General features: G+C 39.9%; 2 protein-coding genes across 3 annotated transcripts in view; one reads left to right on the top strand and one right to left on the bottom strand.

Annotated features, from left to right (window-relative positions):
• LOC113072450 (acetyl-coenzyme A synthetase 2-like, mitochondrial) overlaps positions 1–12,129 on the bottom strand; it is a 30,747-nt gene extending 18,618 nt beyond the window's left edge. Inside the window, exons 1-2 of the mRNA XM_026245427.1 lie at positions 11,362–12,129; positions 11,041–11,137 (exon numbers count right to left, since the gene is read on the bottom strand). Of these exons, the coding sequence (XP_026101212.1) occupies positions 11,041–11,137; positions 11,362–11,707 (443 nt within the window). The 5' untranslated portion in view covers positions 11,708–12,129. The remainder of the gene's footprint in view (positions 1–11,040; positions 11,138–11,361) is intronic.
• Positions 180–5,025, top strand: LOC113072449 (uncharacterized). 2 transcript variants are annotated; one of them, XM_026245425.1, is made up of 2 exons: positions 180–2,326; positions 2,834–5,025. In XM_026245425.1, the coding sequence occupies exons 1-2, from the start codon at positions 865–867 to the stop codon at positions 4,972–4,974; spliced, it is 3,603 nt and encodes a 1,200-aa protein (XP_026101210.1). In that variant the 5' UTR covers positions 180–864; the 3' UTR covers positions 4,975–5,025. The 2 variants fall into 2 exon arrangements, with proteins under 2 accessions (XP_026101210.1, XP_026101211.1); XM_026245426.1 differs by having other exon boundaries at positions 180–3,876; positions 4,535–4,695.
• Positions 12,130–19,377: the final 7,248 nt, after the last annotated feature.

The following is a 19,377-nucleotide window of genomic DNA, read 5'->3' on the forward strand; positions in this document are numbered from 1 at the left end:
TGCTGTAAATTGCAAGTATAAGTGTGTTAATGAGGATTATGTGGTAAAATTACCTATTCAGATGCTAATATGCCAATCCATTGAGCTGTAGCATTTCACTTATATTCAGTAATATTGCTAGTAATGTTAATTTGTTGGGTTTAAAATCTGTATTACATAGATTAAGAGCACTACAAGAACCACACAAACAATCACTCCTAGACTCACTTCTGTTGAAAAGACTAGGGATTTCGGCTATCCAAGTTCATATGATAACCAGTTTAGGTATGGCCAGTATCCTGCCCGACAGATAGGTCCTCCAAATGCACATGAACAACCAGGAAGTCTTTATCCTGAACAACACAGGACAGTTTCCTATAATGTGTCACCTCCCATGGCATCTGTGGATCTGACAGAGAAATATTACAAAGGTCCCTCGCCCACCATTCCTTACTTCTGCACCAAAGACCCAAGTGAGTTTGCTCGATTAAAAATAGCCTTGGAAAATCTTCTGCCACCTGATAGTACTGAGATGTTCAAATATCAAGTACTGGTTGACCACTTGAAATTAGAAGATGCTTGTCTAATAGCAGACTCCTTCTTGCACTCCCCTACACCTTATCGAGACACTATGTTGGCCCTGAATGAGCGGTTCGGTCAGCCTCACCAAGTAGCATTAAGACGGATTGCCACTATTCTTGATTCACCTGATATAAGCCGCAATGACCCTTCAGCCTTTGAGAAGTTCTCTCTTCAATTGCAGTCTCTAGTTGGGCTGCTTAAGACTTTAGGCCAGGCAGGGAGCGTGGAGTTGTATTGTGGGTCGCATGTTGCACGCCTTCTCAATAAGTTGCCACCTGAAAGACGGCTGATTTCCGCCGCCACATGTTACATCGGCCTGGGGTGACATACTCATTGGTAGATCTGGCAGAATGGCTGAAATATGAGTCTTGGTGCCAAAGCTATGATGATCAAACTGCCAAGGGAGAAAGCAGAGCCAAACGAGAGTTCCGAGTAGCTCCACGAACACGCCAAACCACTGCCACAGTACTGACTGGGTCTGGAAATAGTGTTGATGTGAGAGCCACTGCAAATTCTCCTGCCAAGGTTGATGAGAAAGCTAAAGGTAGGCCCATGGTATATTGCTCTTACTGTCAGAACTCTGAACATGCTTTCAGTCAGTGCCCTCAAATTCCAACCCTCACCAAAGATCAACTCTCAGAGTGGATACGATCCAATAGGAGATGCTGGCATTGTGGTCTTGCCCATCAGGCTGCCCATTGTGGTCTAAAGAAACCATGTCCACTTTGTCAAAGGAAGCATCTACGAATCCTCCATGAAGTAAATGAGAGGCCTGTCACAGTGTCATCCAAAACCGAGGCTTGCCTAGTTAGTTCAGCGACACAGACACTTTACCTGAACAAACCAGTCAGCAGTAATAAAGTTTTGCTCAAGATTGTCAGAGTACTCCTACATCATGGCAGTTGCACATTAGACACATTTGCAATCCCTGATGATGGTTCTGAGCGTACCATGCTTCTGCCAGATGCAGTACGAAAACTTGGCTTGAGAGGTACTGAAGAAAGCTTAGCTCTGAGAACAATCCGTCATGATGTGCAAACCCTTGAAGGGGCTTCAGTCTCATTCCACATTTCTCCATACTACAATCCAAAGAAGCGATATCTGATATCCAGAGCCTTTACTGCACCACAGCTTGATCTCATTGACCATTCGTACCCAATAGCTAAGCTGCAAAAGCAGTACAAACATTTGGCTGGACTACCATTGCAGAGCTTTGAAAAGGCCAAACCTCTCATCCTTGTTGGCGCAGATCAAACTCACATGATCACACCAATTGAGCCGGTAAGACTTGGTCCACCTGGTGGCCCTGCTGCAATAAGAACCAAACTAGGCTGGACACTGCAGGGCCCTACCAGCCTGTTAGAGCAGCGACTCAAGCCAAAGGAGTGTCTCCACATATCCCTTCCTCATAGCACCACAGAATTGTGCAAGAATGTTAATAGGCTGTGGCAAGTGGATGTTTTGCCCTTTCGGAATGAAACAGAGTGCACAAGGTCAAAGCAGGACCAAAGGGCCATCGAACTGCTGGAAGCCAAAACAATTCGCATAAAGGTGGATGGAATACGCCGGTATGCAACACCCTTGTTACGTAAAGGTGACATGCCCCATCTTCACGCCACTATGGAAGCAGTCATGCCACGCCTACGAAGTACTGAGAGGAAACTTGCCAGAGACCCGCAACAAATTGATGCCTATTCCTCCGAAATCCAGAAATTGGTTCAGTCAGGAGCAATCAGAAAGCTCAGTCCAGAAGAAAGAGAAGGAGGTGGTGAGTGCTGGTTTATTCCACATCACATGGTGCACCATAATGGCAAGAATCGTGTGGTGTTTGATTGCTCATTTCAGTTTAATGGTCTCAGCTTAAATGATTCACTCCTCGCTGGCCCCATCTTGGGTTCATCTCTCCTTGGGGTCTTACTCAGATTCTGTGAGCATACAGTCGCCATCAGTGCGGATATCCGGGGCATGTTCCACCAGGTCCGCCTTCTTCCTGAAGATAAATCACTTCTTCGGTTTATCTGGCGTGACTCCAGGGAAAAGGGCACCCCTGATGTCTTTGAATGGCAGGTTCTGCCATTTGGGACAACGTGCAGCCCCTGCTGTGCAACCTTTGCCTTACAGCAGCATGTAAGAGACCATAGCCAACCGGGTGATGATGTAAGGTTTTCCATAGAACGATGCTTTTATGTTGACAATTGCTTGCAGAGCTTGCCATCACCAGAGGAGGCTAAGCAATTGGTTGATAAGCTGAGAGGTCTGTTAGCTGAAGGAGGCTTTGAATTGAGGCAATGGGCCAGCAATATTCCAGCTGTCATTAACCATCTTCCACCTGAAGCAAGATCGGATGGGTTTGAACTCTGGCTAGCCCATGAAAAGACTGATGTCCAAGAGTCCACATTGGGCCTTAGCTGGAATTGCCCAGCAGATGTTCTGACTTACCGTCACCGGCCCATCGATCATGGGGCTCCAACCATGAGGATCATTTATAAAGTTTTAGCCAGTCAGTATGACCCCTTAGGATATATCCTCCCATATACTACGAGGGCTAAGGTACTGGTCCAACAACTTTGGAACAAACAGCACAGCTGGGATGATACTCAACTTCCCCAAGCCTTGGTTCAGAGCTGGAATGAATGGGAAAGTCAGCTGCAGTTTCTTCACAAAATCAGTTTCCCAAGATCATGTGTACCAGCTTCAGTAGATCAAACAAGATCTATTATAGACCTTCACGTGTTCAGTGATGCTTCAGAGAGCGCGTATGGAGCAGTCGCCTACCTGCGCACTGAAGATCAGCAGGGTAAGATCCATCTGTCATTCGTATTGGCACGTTCTAGAGTAGCACCTAAAAGAGTCCTGTCAATACCCCGCTTGGAGCTCTGTGCTGCGGTAAGTGGTGCACAGCTAAAAACCCAGTTGCAGAAGGAATTAACATTGCCACTTCGCCACACAGTTCTCTGGACAGACTCTACTACAGTGCTGTCTTGGATTCAGTCAGAGTCTTGCCATTTCAAGGTTTTCGTTGGTACCAGAGTGGCTGAAATCCATGAGCTTACCAACACCACCGCTTGGCGATACGTGGATTCAGCTCAAAATCCAGCGGATGACCTTACAAGAGGAAAGACTCTAAAAGACCTTGCTAAGCCAAACAGATGGAGCCATGGGCCCCCATTCCTGCTCCTTTCCTCAGAGAACTGGCCAGCAAACCCTACAGAGTGCCCCGAGATTGACAAGTCTGAGTTCAAGAAATCTGCATTCTGTGGAGTTGTAGCTGTAAACGGACAATTTGGCAGTGAGTACAAGACCTGGACAGAGCTGGTGAAGGCCATTGCACAGGAGCTACATGGGGCGGCTGGAGAGTCAGGAGAACCTACAGCAAACACTTACCAGACAGCAGAGACATTCATACTCCAGAAGGTGCAAAGTGAGCGTTTTCCTGAAGAATTACAACGGTTGAGATCAGGCAAACCTCTTCAACACAATAGCCGCTTACTTTCCTTAACTCCAGAATATGACACATCGACCAATCTAATCCGGGTTGGTGGTAGGTTACGACATGCAGAAACCTTAGATCCTGCCCTGAAACATCCAATCGTACTAGATTCTAGACATCCAGCCGTGAAATTGCTTCTTCAAGATTTTGATAAAAGACTCTGCCATCCAGGCCCTGATCGGGTGTTTGCAGAAATAAGGAGAAAATACTGGGTGTTAAGAGGAAGAGCAGCCATCCGCATCTTACAGCATGCCTGTACAGAATGTCAAAGACTCAGAGCCAAACCTACCTTTCCCAAAATGGCAGACCTTCCTGTGGCACGCTTACGCCTCTACAAACCAGCCTTCCATTCCACCGGTATGGATTGCTTCGGCCCTTTCCTTGTAAAGATTGGTCGACGAGTAGAAAAGAGGTGGGGAATCCTCTACAAGTGTCTTACCACACAAGCCTTACACGTGGACCTGCTTAACAGCTTGGACACAGATTCATTTCTGATGTCGCTACGTAGGTTTATTGCTCGAAGAGGTTCCCCAGTAGAATTACTGTCAGACCAAGGAACAAATTTCCGAGGTGGTGAACGGGAACTGTGCGAGGCATTCCAGGCCATGTCACCTGATCTCCAGCGAAAACTCGCACCACAAAAGATAGCATTCCATTTCAATCCCCCTGCAGCACCACACTTTGGGGGAGTGTGGGAAAGGGAGATAAGATCCATTAAAATGGCACTATCTACAACTATTGGGGACCAAACAGTACCAGAGGAAGTACTCGGGACTGTTCTGATCGAAGTAGAGAACATCCTTAACTCCAAACCCCTCGGGTATGTGTCTTGTAATGTGGCTGATCCTGATCCAGTAACACCCAACCTTCTTCTCACAGGGCGGCTAGACAACTCCCTACCTACTAGGGATGGGCATGATTAATCGACGATCGATAATTGATCGTTAAGATTTTCCTCGATCATGTTAATTTGTTATCGATTAATCTAAAGCATTTTTTTTAATCTAATACAGGTTGCGTTGCGTAGTGCGAGTCTTCAAGCAATTAAATGAATTTCACTGTGTGGCAGCAATTAAATATTTTACCACCAGGGGGCATTATTTGACACCCTACTCGGTTATCTGTGATCTTCCGTTTTGATTTCAAAGAATAATCATGAAGATGTATTGGCGAAGTGTGGCGTGGGACCATTTTGATTTATAAAGCGAACTAGTTAACTGCAAACATTGCGATGCCGTGTTTAAGAACAACACGGCCACGACTCAAATAATGTACCTGTTAAGGCTGAACGATTTGGGAAAATAATCTAATTGCGATTTTTTTCCCCAATATTGCGATTGCGATTTAATATGCGATTTGTTTTGTAAAGATTTTTTTTATCCTCTTTTTTTCCCCAACAAAACGTAATGAATTATTTAAATATGACCAACACAATATTAGATGCATTTAGTGTGAAATGTTCTTTCCCATAGGCTGGGCCTATTTGTTATAATTAAATTAAAACATGTATGACTTGAAATAAATGACATTTTTATTGAACTGCTCGTTACAGAAACATCTATGGCTTTGCCACTGTGCATTTCAATAATTTAAACAAAGGTATGCGTACTTTGTAAACACTGTGTGCAAAATTTACAGTCTGAAGAAAAAAATAATTAAAAATAATAATTATCTTACTGCTCCAAAGTCAGTAACATTTCACACAACTGCAACAGCATTTGCTTTGAAAATATTTAGTAAAATCAAAATAAATAAAGTTATAAATAAAAAAATGGAGAAATGCACTTTTAAATTAGACAAAAACTATTTGAATATTATAATTTGGAATAGATCAACCTCACTTATCAAGTACACAACAATAACACACCACACAGACTAAAGTTCACTACGAGTATGGCACTGCCAGCTATAATGATCCAACAGTTTTGTTCTCAGTGGCTCACAGGTTTTTTGCTAAGAAAACCAGAATATTGACTTTTGCTGGCTTCAAGGATGAGCGAGTGCAAGTCACAATATTCCCTCCTGTGCTAGTGGCAGGTACAGGTACTCTGGTAAGGCTCAGCTGTGCGGCTTGACCACATATCTGTAGTGCTAGCAAAAAACTCCACCGTTTTAACCTCCGCAGCGACTTTCTCTTTACACTTTTTGTACAGCTCCGGTATGGCAGTCTGACTGAAGTATGTACGGGAGGGTATATTGTTCCGTTTATCAAGCGTATATGTCAATGCCACGAATCCAGGCTTGGTCACCGTGCTGAGAGGCATCATATCTTTGGCTATGAACTCGGTTATTGCCCGAGTGATTTCCCCGTGCCGTTTTGAATTTCGTTCATACGGAGTGACACTTTCGAACATTTCGGTCAGTGATCCCTGTCTTGAGGTATTTGGCCTGTCTGGCGCACTGGTGCTCGGCATTTTGGTCATACAACTGTCATACATTGATTTGTGGTATTTTTTTAAGTGCTGAAACAAGTTTGTAGTGTTATGCTGTGTTCACACCAAACGCGAATAGAGCGTCTGCCGCGAATGATTTCAATGTTAAGTCAATGCAAAGGCGCGTTTACGCGCGTCTGGAGGTCTCGCGGCGCGAATGGGGTGTTAAGCGCGGCGCGGGGCGCGGAGCGCGAATGACGCGAATTGATGCGCGAATAGAGCGCATCGCGCGAAACGCGCGTTAAGCGCGAATGGTGCTTTTTGTGCATTTAGCGTTTGACGCGAATTCGCGTCTGCCGCCCGAGTTGAAAAATTTGAACTTTGGCGTCAATTCGCGCCGCGTTAACTAGTCAGGAGCCTGCTAGGAGTCACTCATTCAACAGTATGTTCCTGCAGCCTCGGGTTGTGCAGGAATACCCTTCTCCACTCATTCAACAAGGAGGAACGACTGATGTTGTCAGTGAGGAGTCAACCGGAGCTATATGACAAAAGTTCATATTTCTATAGAGACCGGAATAAAAAGGACCTATGTATATATATAAAACATATTAATATATAAATTGAATAAAGGCCAAAGATAAGAAACGTTTCATTTTACCCCAAACGAATTATATTTTATCTTGAACCACTAAAGAGACATCAGAGCCAGCGGCAAATGTCAGAAAATCTAGCCGAGGAAAGGCTACTCTCGGCGGATACATGATGACGGAGCTCCCGCTGATCGCATGGAGCTCATCTCTGAGATCGGCGAAACACATTTTTTAAATAGACGCTGTCATTATAAATAAACCGCATATTTGAGTTTAAAACAACTACATTCTCGCCTGAAATACTTTTAAAACTACATTTCATGACACAATAACAGTAATATTTTGAAAATTATCCGAATAAAAATGGCGGTTGAAAATGCTCCGTGGACTCAGCTGGCAGAAGCCCCCCCATGACGCGAATTCGCGTCTGTTGTGAAGCTAATTTCACGCGCGAATCAAGCGAATTACTCGCGCGAATGAAGCGAATGATCTCAAAATGGTCAAGCCGCAAACTAGGCGCGGTAGACGCGAATTTGACGCTCTATTCGCGTTTGGTGTGAACACAGCATTACCCCGTGAAGTCGCAACGGGAGCACGGCATGCTCTGCATAACACCTGAAGCTGTGCAGCATCTTCTTTTTTGAAACCAAAATAGTTCCACACCACCGACGTGCTGTTCCTCTTTGAGATTAAAGTCGCAGCTGTGTCAGTTACTGACTGTTCCGTCGAGGCAGAGGCCATTGCGCTACAGGTTAAAGATGAACTGACAGGATGAAAAGTTGTTGCAGCCGAGTTCTCCGCTCTTTCGCTCGCGTCACGTGCCCACCTCAAATCGCGCACGTTGCGATTAGAAAATCGCATTTTCTCATATCGCGATATTATCGCAAATGCAATTAATCGTTCAGCCTTAGTACCTGTGCATCCTGGCAACGTCAGTTCCCTCAGAGTGGGTGTTTTCGGCGGCTGGACTGACGGTCACCAGGTTGCGGTCGCGTCTGACACCAGATCATGTCAACATGCTTATACGGTATTTCTCAACAAAAATCCGTAGACTCGTGCAGAAGTTGTATGCTAGTTACTAAAGTTAGTTATTTTTCATGAGGCTTTAAGTAGCATAATTTGTTACGTTAGTGTAATTGTTAGTAAGGCTAATATCTGGCCTTTTCTTCTGGCTTGGATAGTTTTGAGTTACATTTTGACAAAATCTGTCAGATCTAAGTAGTATAATGTTTTTTTTATGTTATTGTTTAACATGATTCTTTTATCATTATTATTATTTTGGAACAATTGAGGTCTCTGTTTAAGAACGCCTGCTAGCAGCTGCAGGTTCCGCTGCTTTAGAGCACTGCATATGCACGCGCATATATGTTTGGTTTGCCTGAACGTAGTTTAACTGTCTGCCACAAGTTGACACGCTGTATGTTTGTATTCATTGCTTTTTTTTATTATAAAAATTAAATAATTAATTATATTATAAAAATATTAATGATTAATCGATAGTCGATCGTTAATTCTCCCGACGATCGACTAAGAAAATTTAATCGAATGCCCATCCCTACTACCTACAGTCATATACCCTAAAGAAGAGGGATTGAGTCGTCGCCGTTGGAGACACTCTCAAGTGTTAGCTGACCAATTCTGGTCCTCTTTTATCCGCCATTACCTTCCGAACTTGCAAGTCAGACAGAAATGGCAACATACATTCCCTAATATGACCACAGGCACAATAGTCATGATAATGGATCCTCATCAGCCCAGAGCCCATTGGCCAATTGGAAAGGTAGTCCAGGTGCACCCCAGTCAAGATTCGCAAGTGAGATCAGTGGATGTCCAAGTTCAAGGGAAGGTTTATACTAGACCTGTAGCTCGACTTGTGGCTCTACCCCCCATTCCTGAAGATGATACAGAGGAGACCAATACCCCAACGCAGCAGCAGTGACACACATGCAACGTTCTCAAGTGTCAAATTGAACACAATTTGGGGGCGGCTGTACAAACGGCTTGCATGCATGACCCTTTTAAGACGTGTTGCCCCTTTAAGATGTGTTGCCCTTTTAAGTCTTATCGCCATTTTACCATTGCGCAGCAGTTGAAGAGAAGAGACATTTAGCCGATCCAATACAAGCATAATATGTGTGCGTGCATCCTAAAAGTGAGTTGTTCTTGGTAAATTATGTTTAGTATTGAGATTAAGTTATAATCTTGCAGGCATTTGCAGATATGATAATTATTTTCGATAGATTGTGCGTGCATAACCAGCGTTTGTTTACAAGCACGTTATGTATATCTGCCGTGATATTTTACAATTGCTTTATCTCTACTGTTCTCATGTTCTACATTGAGATAGATTGTCTTTAGTTAATCGGTCTGCTGTAAATTGCAAGTATAAGTGTGTTAATGAGGATTATGTGGTAAAATTACCTATTCAGATGCTAATATGCCAATCCATTGAGCTGTAGCATTTCACTTATATTCAGTAATATTGCTAGTAATGTTAATTTGTTGGGTTTAAAATCTGTATTATTCACCTTTTTGTATTTGTTATTTTTATACAGACCACACCTGTTATATGCTAAATGGGAAAGTAAAGTCCTCAAAGAAAGAACTGTTGTTGACTGAGTTCCTGGGCTCTGACCGGCCTACCAGTGCAAGTGATCCCTTCCACAGTCTTTTGATAACTCACATTCCAAATCCTACAAACATATTATTATGCCATATTGTGTCTGAAGAAACTGTTAATCAGGATCTTGGGTCATAAATGAGAAACAGAAATGTCTAAACTGTGAGACCAGGAACAAAAACAGTATCACTTTCATACTAATGCACATCAATGTCTTTTGACTTCCTGTTCACCCATGAAAGCAGGAAAGTGACATGCACATGTGCACTTCTAAAGGTGTCATTTTTACACACATGACTGCTTGTGCAATCGAACTTCTTCTTCACAAAATCTTTACATTTCTGCCATAAAAGATGAGAAATAGTTCATTTTCGAGGTTCGGTGTGCAGGCTAGATGAGAGAAAACAGCCTGCCAGGAATATTCAATCTTTATTTCAAGCACTAAAGAGTTGGAGGCACACATTCCATCACAGGACCCTCAAAACCTGCCTTTGTTCTCCATAAGAAAGCGCATGTGAAGGAACTCCCCCCAAACTCTTCAGTAGTGTGCATGTTATCTGTGTCAATCCCAGCAAGGCCAGGATTTCTAATCTATTACAATATTATGGAGAATGGTATGAAAACTGATATTCAATTTGAGATTACATTTCGCAGTGTTATTAAATTATTAATGTTTTTAAAGATTAATTTGAGGTGAGCATTACATGACTGCAAAGGTAATCTAAATGAAAACCTACAATCCTAGTCTTAGGCAGAATTCATAAGGGAAATAATGCTATTAGATCTCAATCCAGCTGGAACAACAACTTGCATTGTTGATACTGTTTATAGAAACTATTTAAAACATTTTCATTAACTTAAAAATAAATTAAATGTAAATATTAGTTGAAGAAAATAGACAAATGAAAAAATTACTGACAGAAAGCAGACATACTAAAATCACTAAAACTTAAATTTTATATTTAAGCTAAACAGAAAATACTGAAAAACGTAAACTAATCAAAAGGAAAAGTGCATAAAAAAATTACTAAAACATTATAGATAAAAAGCTAATTATACAAAATAGATACTGTAATATGAATACATACAACTAAATAAATCATATAGTATTATATAAATAATTGTAAAATGTAACTGCTACATTTTTACTATTGGCAATGACAACAAGTATGTAATCAGGAGGCAGTACTGACTAACTGATTATTACCAGTCACTAGTCGAATAAATTATTTAGTGGCAAATCTAAAATAACAGCATCATGAAAGTAGTTCCTAGTTATTTTAAAGAGACACACACTGCTTGCTATGACCCCTGTGTGTTGAAAATTACAATGTAAGTCTGGGGGTGGATGAGGTTGGGGGTGTGATAAAGAGCCACATGTGAATTTCTCAGGACCTACAAATGTACCTGTATGTGATCCTTTCTTCTGTGCCAGGTTCATCTTTCTCCCAAATCAAGGCTACTCTGTCTGGATCCTTTGCCACGTGTACATCCAAACAGTTCACTGTCGATCAATGCAATATAAAATTACTACTAGCTCACTGTAGACAAGATAGAAAGTTGCTATTTGTGGATTTATAAAGCAGCGTGAGAAAATGTATTACCATCTCAGCTAAAATAAAACCTTTTTGTTCTGATAGATAAAAATATTTGATCTAGCATATCGGCCAGTGGAGGTTTATCAGCGATCAACACGATAAAGTATTAAAGAAGAAAGGTGCCACTCACCAGAGACGTTCAGCTGCCCTCCAAGAAACCAGTTGATTTTCCCGCTGGTGAGATCGCAGTCCGTCACTTGATCGAAAGGTTTGGTCCATGTCAGCCTTTCCCTGGCGATGGATCCCCAGAACGTTTCTGGATCTTTGACTGACAGTTCATATAAATCTGAGTAGGTCTTTCCAGCGAGATGCGAGCTGAGGTCCGGTTGAACCGTGCTGATGCTGGACAGAGACCTGGCGTGACACCGTGAGATCAACACAACACGTTTACTTTTGCGCACACATTCCTGGTTCCTAAATATTACATTTCCCCTGGCCAAAGCATTCAGCAAACTTATGCACATACGTCCAGCCATTATTCCGCCCAGTCTGTGCTTGAGTGAAGTTTGCTCAGGTTTCCACAGCGCGTGGCCCGTAACCGTTCCTCACAAGAGAGGGAGGAGGACACTTGTTGACAAAGAGCCCGCGTGAAGAAAAACTCAAACCGCATCCTAAATCAGCTTCTTATAACCCAACCATGCTATGAACTGAACCACAGGCGCTGCTTTGGCTTTCACCGCCGATTCCAACTCTTTATTGATCGGGATTTTTGGATGTTACGTAAAATTGGATTGTTACAGTCATAATGCACTTACACAACTATCAGAAAATTTACAGACTTTCAACGGTTTCAGATTAAGACGCGACAATATGTTTTGTTTACATATTCCCTGTGAAAATAAAATCGTTTCAAAGCAGCCACATATGTTGCATATCATCACGTGAACAGTCTTTCTGTCACAAGTGGTAAAGTGATAAATTTATAATCGCGCTTGAATCAAACGGTTTCACTTTTCGGTTTCTAAAATTGGATCATAAGTGCGACACGTTGTTCTCAATCTCAACTACCCCAAACTCTTTCTGCCCCCTAGTGGAGGAGGGGATAGATAGATAGATAGATAGATAGATAGATAGATAGATAGATAGATAGATAGATAGATAGATAGATAGATAGATAGATAGATAGATAGATAGATAGATAGATAGATAGATAGATACAAGGATAGTGCACCAGTTTGTGTGTGTGTGTGTGTGTGAGAGAGAGAGAGAGAGAGAGAGAGAGAGAGAGAGAGAGAGAGAGACTGTGGTATCATATTCTAAGATGTTGTAAGTTCCATTACTGTGATGTTCATTTAATTATTATTAGTGTTATCATTTTTTTCTATATATGTACACAAAGCTTTGGCAATATTGTATCATTTACATTCATGCCAATAAAGCATTATTGAATTTAATTTAATTTAATTGAAAGAGAATGTGGGGCAATGAGCTGCACTGTATAGACACACCGTCTGAAAATCTTGTTCTTTTGGGTCTCTGAGCAGATCAAAATGTGCTGCTCAGTGTGGACTGAGAGAAAGCGATAATGTTTATTTAAATTTGTGGTATTTACGGGTTCCCCCGGTTCACCTGTAAATAATTTATATGTAAGCAAATCGTGGGCGTGTTTGTTTACATTTATTCTTAACCTAAGATAATGAGCGATTTATTCACTGAATTAAGTAACTTACTGAGCCATTGTTCATTAAAGTTAAAACAACGGTTTTCCAGTGTAACGAAAAGTTAATGTATTTTTGATCAATTATTAAGCTACATCTTACCGTAATTTGCAGTAAAATGCCCGCCAAAAGTAATTAAGCCACTCGCGGGTTAAAATACTGTGAAAGGACATAGAGGTCGGGTTAGCCAATCAGGCTGCAGGGGCGTGGCAAATCTAGGAAGCATAGGGCGGAGCTTCACTGCGGCGTTGAGCGTTTAGCTGGCACAATAGTTTTTTTTTTTTTTTTTTTATTAAATGAAAATAATTACAAACATACAAGGCATTAACCAGTTAAGCATATTCTCGTATATTACAGTAAAGATTGAGCAGAATCAGCAATAACAATACCATACAAACATACCTAAGATTATAGATACAGCTACAAAACAAAACAAAAGCAGTAAAAAATAAAATAAAATAAAAAATAATAATAAAAAAAAAAACCTGGCACAAGAGTTTATGTTGATTCAAAAACTGAAACAAGTATGCAAATATTATAGTTCGGCAATTGTTGCAATATGATCATTCAATGAGGAAGCTTTTGTAAAGAAATCATTTCATATGTTTAATGACGTGAATGACTGTTTGAGCATATTAAAAAAAGTCTTGATGCACTTCACGTCCTGATTGAACTAAAATTGATTGTCATTAAAACATACCCCAAGCTCCTCATATTTCTTTGATATATAATATTTATATATAATTGATATATTCCTTAATATGTAATTAAGGATTTTGTAGAATGCGTTGTGAAATGGTGATAAAGTAGCCTAATTCATAAAACGTATTTGTTGAATTTTATTCATATTAAAGAGAATGGCATCTTTGATATGTTAATAATCTGTAAATTAGAATATGCATGATTTTTATCTATGAGACCGCGTTGGTAAAATCCTCTAAAATGCAGTTTAAGCTTACTTTTAATCCAGTATCTTATGCTGCTTAATTTTGGAAATCAAGTTGTCTGCAGAACAAGAACATGATGACCACTGACACATTGCAGGTTGAAGACTAACTAGTAAGTGTGTAACATCTTAACCTGCCAGTTTCATGGCTCCAAAATAGGAGCTGGTATCTCTACCTCGATGGGAGATGACGGCATACTGGATTCTTTCCTTCTCCTCCCATCTCTGTTCTTTCTACCAGTTGCACAGGTTTTCTAAAGGTGAGCTGCTGTCTGCCCAGAATAAAATGCAATTCTCCAGCTTATAAGTAATGATATAGTAATGTAAAATCAATTTCACAGTATTTAAAGATTCAAATCCCAAACCTAACATACTTAAAGAATAAACTAAACAAAATTTCAACAGAACAAAATACATATTGCATAACCATTAGACAGCCACCATCCCACAAATTTGGCAGCTAGACATAAACCGTTCGATCAAATTTGCTTGATCATTTATTTGGATGAAAATATCCAAAAGTAATATAAAATAGATGTTTTGCTGCATTTTTTGTGCACTTATGGGCTTTACTCTATGACGTGTTCGTTTAAAAAGGGCTGCTGTGGTGTGTGTAACATTCCTGTCGTGTTAAATGCTGACTCTAAGGGCTCTGAAAAGGTTGTGCTGTCATTTTGAGGGACGCTGGGATCTCAGGTCAGCAAAAGGCAACACGGAGCACCATTTTTATCTGTTTCAACCAAAACATGCCAGTCAAGAAAGTACAAAAATAAAGCTTCAAAATGGGTCCTCATGCACAGAGAAAACACTGCATAAATAGTAACAGTGGGTGAAAGTCCTGATATATTTAAACCTACATTTTTTTTTTAGCAAGCACACAAACAGCATTTTTATACAACACCATCTAGTCGACTAAGTTGCATTGTCTCCGATAAATCATTTTGAATAAAGCTGAACTGAATTCTTAAGATCTTAGGCCAAACATGAACTTGATATATTTGTGAATAGTAAATTGAAAGAAATCAGTCAATCAGTGTTCTTAAGTTTTATTCACAGGTTGAACATGGCAAACTGGTTCATTTTTATCTTTAATATTGCCTTTTGTTTCTAATTGCTTGGCTAGGTCTGACATTTTTTGATCTTGAAGATACTTTAAACACCATTAATCACATTATCTCTGACGTCATTCAATATACAAAATGTAACTCCTGGCCAGTGTCACTTGAGATCTATATCAGTCTATGATCTATACTCACAGCAAACATGCACGTGAAAACTTTGTACCGTCTTTGTGTTCCAACACAGTGCAACCATCAGATGGCACTGTGTTCTCACTTCTATTTCCGTGTACAATTTTATTTCCAGTAAAAGTGTGCGTGTTTATGATAGTGTGGATAAATCCCTGCCTGCCAGTGCACCCTGCAGGAAAACCGTCTGTCGAAGTGATGAGAGGTCCGTCCTGAGAAACTGGTTGAAGAAAGAGAGGAGTGGAGAGAGAGAGAGGGGCGGGGTGGAGAAAACAATACCAAACTCACACTGCATTGCAGAGGAGAAAGAATAGAGTTAATGCATGTGTGCAGAGAATATGCAAGTGATCTTAACCTTCATCTAAAACTTCCAACTACGAGATCCAATCTTCTGAATTTTTTCATCCATTTTGCAACACGTGCCTTGGAGTTCTTGTGTTCTTTGTAGTGACACAGCTGATTTGAAGGGATTTTCTCCTGAAAATGAAAATTCTGTCATCATTTCAAACCTGTATGACTTGCTTTCTTCTGTGGGAAAACCAAGGAGAGGTTTAGCAGAATGTCAGAGCTGCTTTAACCCTGAGTTCGCTTTTATTGTAATAACTTGGATGTTCTGCCAAACTTTCCTTTGAAAACCATGCAGGTTTGCTGGTTGCAAAAATAGTAATTTTGGGTGAACTATCTCTTCACAAGATATGGTGCTTTGAAACTGTCATGCGATATAGTCTCTGTATCATTGAATTCACCCCCTCAACAACTGCATTAAAAAAACATAGATATATGGAGAGGCCTAACTCTAAAAGTGTGATTTCTATGCCAGAAAAGTCATATAAGTTAATAAAATCATAAACTTTATAGACATGTATGTGTGTGTGTATATATATATATACATACAGGTGCTGGTCATATAATTAGAATATCATCAAAAAGTTTATTTATTTCACTAATTCCATTCAAAAAGTATATTATAAAACCTTTGTATATTATATTAATTAATTACAAATAGATTTATTTTAATTTTGATGATTATAACTGACAACTAAAGAAAATCACAAAATCAGTGTCTCAGAAAATTAGAATATTGTGAAAAGGTTCAATATTGAAGACACCTGATGCCACACTCTAATCAGCTAATTAACTCAAAACACGTGCAAAGGCCTTTAAATGGTCTCTCAGTCTAGTTCTGTAGACTACACAATCATGGGAAAGACTGCTGTCTTGACAGTTGTCCAAAAGACAACCATTGACACCTTGCACAAGGAGGGCAAGATACAAAAGGTCATTGCAAAAGAGGCTGGCTGTTCACAGAGCTCTGTGTCCAAGCATATTAATAGAGAGGCGAAGGGAAGGAAAAGATGTGGTAAAAAAAAAAAATGTTTAATCTTTTAAAGTCTTTAATGTTTATTATGTGTTGTATAGTTATTTTGAATTAGATTTTGGGAACCCCAAAATACATTCGCCAAATAAACTTCAACAAGGTGTATACTCACTTGGCCAGTAAACACAATTCAGATTTTTGTTAGCCAAAATAGTCCTGTGTGTGGACTTTGTTTACCTCCTGAATAGTGTGTGGGAAATGTGTTTACTTTTTGTGTGATTGACAGAGCATGAGGTCATCCTGGACAGAGAGGTGCAGCTGGAGAGAGGATTCCTTATATGGGGATTCAAGAAGGTGAGAGAACACATGGTGATTGTATTAGTGACTTTAATAAGGCTGACACATTTGGCTGATGTACAGTACCCCACCAACCCCAATTTTCTGTTTCCCTCTCAATCAATTTCCTTTAATACAGAAATGCAAACACACACACACACACACACACACACACACACACACACACACACACACACACACATTGTGTGTATGCATTTGTATATGTGTGTGTTTTTCTGTCTGTTTTTTAGGATCCTACTGACTTTGAGTATTTTTTTCCTTTAAAAATGCATGAAAGTGTCCAATTTAAAGGGTTTGTTCACCCAAAAATTGAAAGTCTGTCCTCATTTACTCACTTTCATTTTGTTGTTTTTTTCTTCACTTTTCACTTTTCAAGTCGTTATGGCTTTTTTTATTTCTTTCTTGGAAATATTTAAATGATGTGCTGGTTGCTTTTTCTAGCCTGAGTCATGGCTAGATTTTTCAGGCTTAAAAAAGGATGCAAAACCACATAAATGTATCATAAAACTGTCAAAAAAATTACCATATGACTCATGCACTATATTCTAAGGGCTGCTATCATATGTGAGAGACGTCCCAGGAGAGGAGGGATGTCTGCAGTTTTCTTCATTTAAATTTAGATTTTAACAAGTGTATGTTATTTAAATATCTCTGTGTAGCTTTAATTTGATTTAATTTTCAGTTTGATTTGTAATAGTTTTAGTACTTAAGCTTAATTTATTTTCATTGAATTGCCCAGATAACATTTCTAATTGTCAAGTTTTCCATGTAATATTTATATTGTTTTTAATTTCCATAACAAAATGTTATTATTTTATTCATAATAACAAAAAAAAATGTTGAATAGTTTGAACTTTTTTTTTTTTTTTTTTTGCAATCACAAATGGTTGATTTGGTTGTGAAAACCATTATGAATGATTTATGCATAAATCACACTGATTCATTCAACTAACTTATGTTAAAAGCTCTCAGGAGGTATAAATTATTAGTGAATAGCTTCAATTTTGGCCTGTTAGTCACACAAATTTGTTTTATGACTTCAGGACGCTTGACATATAGAACATGAATCACTTGGAGCAGTTCTGTGCCCTTTTTATGAACATTAAAAACTTAAATTGCCATTTATTGTAATTGCATGGAAAAGAGTGACCAGCACAATCTTCAGGATTTCTCCTTTTGTGTTCCACAAAGTAAGACATATGGCTTTGGTGAATGATGACAGAAATGATTGGGTATTTGGATGAACCACCTGTATCCCTTTAAAGCCATCTGTATTGATGGGGTGGGGTGTGAAGGACAGAATGAGGGATTTGTCTGGTTCAAGATCAAGTCCAGCAGAGTCTGTGCTGTCTCCAAGACTATCAGAGCACATCTGCAGAGCTCCGCCGAGAGAATGGAGATGAGACTGAAACAAGCCTGCATTAAATGTCACCATTCTCTTCACACAAGCACAGTTGCATACACTCGCATGCAAACATTCAAAGTCAAACATTTACATGCACAACAGTGCTTGTGTATTTCCTTTTTTTCCCCACACAATAGATGTTATAACAGCACAACAAAAAGAGCCAGCTGTCTCCCAGAAGGTCTTGTTTTTTTTTTTCTTTATCTGCTTAGTCACTTAACACAGTGAATGATTGATTGACAGCTGTCATTAGATATCTAACTGAAGGGGTTAAGCAACGAGTTCAGCAAGCTCATGCAGATGGAGAGGAGGAAAGAGACCGAGGGAATATTGATCTGGTGACAAATGAGTTCCCTCTTTGCCTCGAGTTTCTCCTTGATTAATTGTGACACAGGGCCAAAGCTGCCCCTCTTAATTAAACCTTCATTATATTATTATTTATTACTCAAAGCAATCATTAACACACCCATCTGAAGAACAAACAACTGTAATTTCATCTATTGTGATTATTCACTTTTAATGATCTTTTTTTTCCCAGTTCATCTCTGTTTACCTCCGTTTCTTTTGAGCTGTGAAAAACCCTCAGCAAGACAGCAATACCCATGCAGCCACCGCTGAGATCGCCATAATGACAAACAAAGAAAAAACTAGCCAGCATCAGCCAGCGACTAATTTCAGAACGCTGCCCTGTCAATTAGTGTAATTCAGAGGTAGTTATAGCTTTATTTTTGAGTGGTGATAATGATTTTTTAAAGTGGCTGCTGCTGTGTCTCCTGGCTGGATGCCAGCTGTCATCTTCTGAGCATGCTCAGTAGATCATGAGAGTTTGGTTACGCCACAGAGGATCAGTAGATGCTGGTCTGAGGTGGAGTGTTCTGGAAAGATGGAGCTGTGGTTTACAGCGGTGATTCATCACTTACACAGTAGCCTAGCGAACACTACTCTGTCGCTGTAATATTGTTAAGAAGCTGTCGTTGCCCTTGTTATGACATACAAAGAACTAACTGGACACATTTGGACACTTAAGTTGCACTTAAAATCTCAGAGTAACATTGCATTGGATATAACATATCAAACATTGTAATTCAGAAGTTGTAAGCTTCAAAAAGTATCATACACCATAACAGTTTCATAAAACTGCCTTAAAAGTAAAAGTTATTGTTTAAGTTCTTTATAGTTTTATAAATATTTGAAGTGTGTCCTTTCTGTCTCACT

The sequence above is a fragment of the Carassius auratus genome, unplaced genomic scaffold (genome assembly GCF_003368295.1).
Source record: "Carassius auratus strain Wakin unplaced genomic scaffold, ASM336829v1 scaf_tig00009071, whole genome shotgun sequence".
Lineage (NCBI taxonomy): Eukaryota > Metazoa > Chordata > Actinopteri > Cypriniformes > Cyprinidae > Carassius > Carassius auratus.

Coding starts and splice junctions, on each gene's coding strand:
- LOC113072449 (XM_026245425.1), top strand. CDS start 865: ATGTTACATCGGCCTGGGGTGACATACTCATTGGTAGATCTGGCAGAA. Junction 2,327..2,833: donor TCCAGAAGAAAGAGAAGGAG/GTGGTGAGTGCT, acceptor TAGCTGAAGGAG/GCTTTGAATTGAGGCAATGG.